Source organism: Bison bison, unplaced genomic scaffold (assembly GCF_000754665.1).
Source record: "Bison bison bison isolate TAMUID 2011002044 unplaced genomic scaffold, Bison_UMD1.0 scf7180017864473, whole genome shotgun sequence".
NCBI lineage: Eukaryota > Metazoa > Chordata > Mammalia > Artiodactyla > Bovidae > Bison > Bison bison.
The window spans coordinates 12,112,979-12,116,322 of NW_011495034.1; the positions used below are offsets into that span (position 1 = coordinate 12,112,979).

General features: G+C 42.9%; 1 protein-coding gene across 2 annotated transcripts in view; it reads left to right on the forward strand.

Annotated features, from left to right (window-relative positions):
- Window positions 1–6: 6 nt before the first annotated feature.
- CEP85L (centrosomal protein 85kDa-like) overlaps window positions 7–3,344 on the forward strand; it is a 150,534-nt gene continuing 147,196 nt past the window's right edge. For both annotated transcript variants that reach the window (XM_010861804.1, XM_010861805.1), the window contains exon 1: window positions 7–143. In XM_010861804.1, coding sequence (XP_010860106.1) covers window positions 71–143 — 73 coding nt within the window. In that variant the 5' untranslated portion in view covers window positions 7–70. The remainder of the gene's footprint in view (window positions 144–3,344) is intronic.

Sequence of the window (3,344 nt, forward strand, 5' to 3'; positions counted from 1 at the left end):
AAGGCAAAGGCAGCGGAGGACGGGCGTGGGGAATCGGGCGCCCCCGGCCCACTCAGCACTCCCGCCCGCGATGTGGGGGCGCTTCCTGGCCTCTGAGGCCGGCGGCCCGGACAGCCCCGGCGAAGCCCGCAGCTTCCCCGCGGGTAAGTAACGGGACAGGCCGCCGGTCGGGGTGGGGGTCGCGGCCGACCGCGGCGCCCTGGGGACCCCGCCGCCGCCGCTCCCCTCCCTCCTCCGGCCTGGCTTCCCCCTAGCCGCGCGCCCGCCCTCCCGCCAGCCCGGTTTCCTCCCGGCTGCCGACACCCAGCCGGGCGGGCTGACATCTGGCTGCCCGCCTCCCCGGCCAGATCCGTCCGGCATCGCGGCGCGCCGGCCCGGCGTGGCTCCGAGTCCCGGCCGCTCCTCGTCGGGCCTCAGCCCCAGCGCCCAACTTACAGCTCACTTGGGCCTCCTCGGATTGGGCTTTGTTGTGCGTCCCCCTCCCTTTTTTCTCGGGTGGGGTGTGGGGACGTTGGTAACGGGGCTCCCGGAGATCCGGGCTGGAAGGTCGCTGCGACCGTGCTGCAGCGGCGGCGTTGCGGCGCGCTCCAGGGGCGCCGGGATCTGCTGCAGCCGCTCCCGCAGACCTTACTGGAGGGCGCGTTTGAGGGTGGGAGGAGGCTGCTGGGGATGGCTGGATTGCTGGTGCCCGCCCAGGGGTCCATCTCCTCACTGAAACCTGGTCACCGCCCAGCAGTTCTCTCTGGAGGACACGTCCTGCCAAAGACAATCGATCTTTGAGCAAGAGGGGATGTTAATTCGTTTGCCTGTTCCTGGCCTTTTCGGGGAAAATTTGGGTTTTGCCGCGTTGGGTGTGTGAAGGGAACTGTTTTGTAATGCAGAGCCATTTCATGCCTGCATCACTTGAAAGTTGTGTAGGAGCCACCAAATTAGAATAAATCGTCTCCTGATTAGGAATGTAGAAAACAAGACTTGGTTATCTGATATTGACAAGTTACATGACGTTGGCTGTTTTTTTTTCAGGCGCTTTAATTTAATCTTAATTGTATTTTGAGCCACCCACCTCCCCTCCCTGCGCCCCAGAAGCTGCAAGTTATATGGATCATTTATCCAGAAAAAGCCGCCATATGTACATACACAAAAATTTTCCTGCAACTCCAGGTGCTTCTAGGACTCCTCTGTTAGGTAACCTCTTGTTACACAAAATGTTTGAGCTCTACTTGTGTAACTGACATTTTAGTATACATTTTCAAGGCGATTTGCAAACAAAACAATATTTGGAAGTGGTTTTTTGTTGGTAGTATTTTTGCTATTTAAAAAATATCAGACACAAACTCAGATTTCTATTAAAATTTCAAATAATACAGTTCTGTGATACTTTAAAAATTAGTGATTTTTTTTTTTAAGACAGATAATTTTCTCAGGTTTATTTTCTCAGGGTGTAATTGACATTTAGAAATTGTAATATACTTAATATGTGCAACTTGGTTTTGATATATACATGTGTATATACACATTGTGAAATGATCTCCACAGCCAACTAGTTGACCTGTCCATCACCTTATAGTTACAGGTTTTTTGTGTGTCATGTGTTTGGTGAGAAAACTTTAAGATTTACCCTCTTAACATTTCAAGCATACAATAATACACTTTTAACTGTAGTGGCATAATGTACCATTAGATCTAGACATAAATAAACTTTCAAATTCAGAGTTAGATTTGAAATTGTTCTCTTAAATTTGGTCCTGCAATGCTTTTAGAAATAAGATAATTTAATGTAGGCATGAGTTTAGTAAAAAAAAAAAAAAAAGTAGGAAATTATTTTCTCTATAATTTATACCATTTGTCCTAAGAGGAGGAGACAGGAGTTAAGAGGTTTCTGATACTCATTGGTTATTTACAAATTCTGCAATCACAGTAACTTCAGTCAGTGAGAAGGCACTTCATTATCCCCAGAGGCTGGAGGGAGTGGTTTCAATTTATCTGTACATGTCAGAAGCCATCTGTAATGTCTTTGCAAATTAACCTCTTAAAATTTATTTTTATTTGTTATAATAACATGTTTGAAGGCATAATATCATCCAAGCATTGTATCCATTTATTCCATTGTTTTTTAGGGAGAAGAAAACATCGTAGTGCTTAGAAATTGTTAATTAACTGAATAAAGGACTTGGAGGTTATATTGCAGCCTCTAAACCTTTGCTGTGTCAAAGAATATTGTGGAAGAAGATACTTTATAAATATCCAAATTTAGTAAATTCAGACAGTATATCTTTACAACACATTTATTTTATCTAATCTTTAACAGTAATAAATCTTTGGTAAGTCAGGGCATGTCTTTCCAATACAATTTTTCTTCAGCTGTGTGCTAAGAATAGATTACTTTTACAGAATAGTAATGTAATTATTTATGTTTATTCTCTTCTTAAGTAAAGCAAACCTTTAAAATTATTTTTGTAGCTTAATATGTACCTCATTTGTAAAACTTAAGTGTGGTTTCTTTAGCAAATGAGCAGGTGGTGAAGGTCAAAATAATGACCTCTGGGTTGGTTCATGTAGGCATTTTTTTCCTTAGAATTTAAAGAAAATTTGTATATTTGAAACACTGCCCAATATTACCTTTTGACTACCTTGAGTGATTTTAGAGCTTTTCTGAAAGCAGAAGGAACCAGTCTTCTGATTGAATTTATTAGCAATCATTTTGGTTTTGAGGGCCAGTGTTAAGACAGGGATACATAAATAATTTCTAGTATTTAAATGAGTTTGTCTCAATATGTGGGTTAATCCTAGATGTCCAAAAACTAGTTTGTTTATGCAGTTATGTAACTAGACCAATCTGCCTGCTAGTGCAAGAGACACAGGTTCGATCCCTGGGTCCAGAAGATCCCCTGGAGAAAGAAATGGCAACCCACTCTAGTATTATTGCCTAGGAAATCCCATGGGCGGGAGCCTGATGGCTACAGTCCGTGGAGTTGCAAAGTTGGACGCAACAACTAAACAACAGACAACTAAACTAGACTAAAGAGAAAACCAAAGATAATACAGAACCAGTTTTAAAAAATGAGAGAAAACTTTTCTTTTTAAGGTAATGGCAATTAAAACAAGTAGGAATAATTAGTGGGTATGGTAAGTACTGAACTTTGGACCTTTGCTGTAGGATTTAATTTTGCTTTGGCTTTATCCATAGTTTTTCAGCTTTGCAAAGACAACTGTTATAAATGAAAATAAAATGAGTATTTTCTTAACATTCCCATGCAAAGATCAAGCAAAAGTGCCCCTCCCCCCCGTTTTGATTGGCAAGTGTGGTTAGAAAGCTAATTTTATTTTATTTTCCTTTGCCTGCT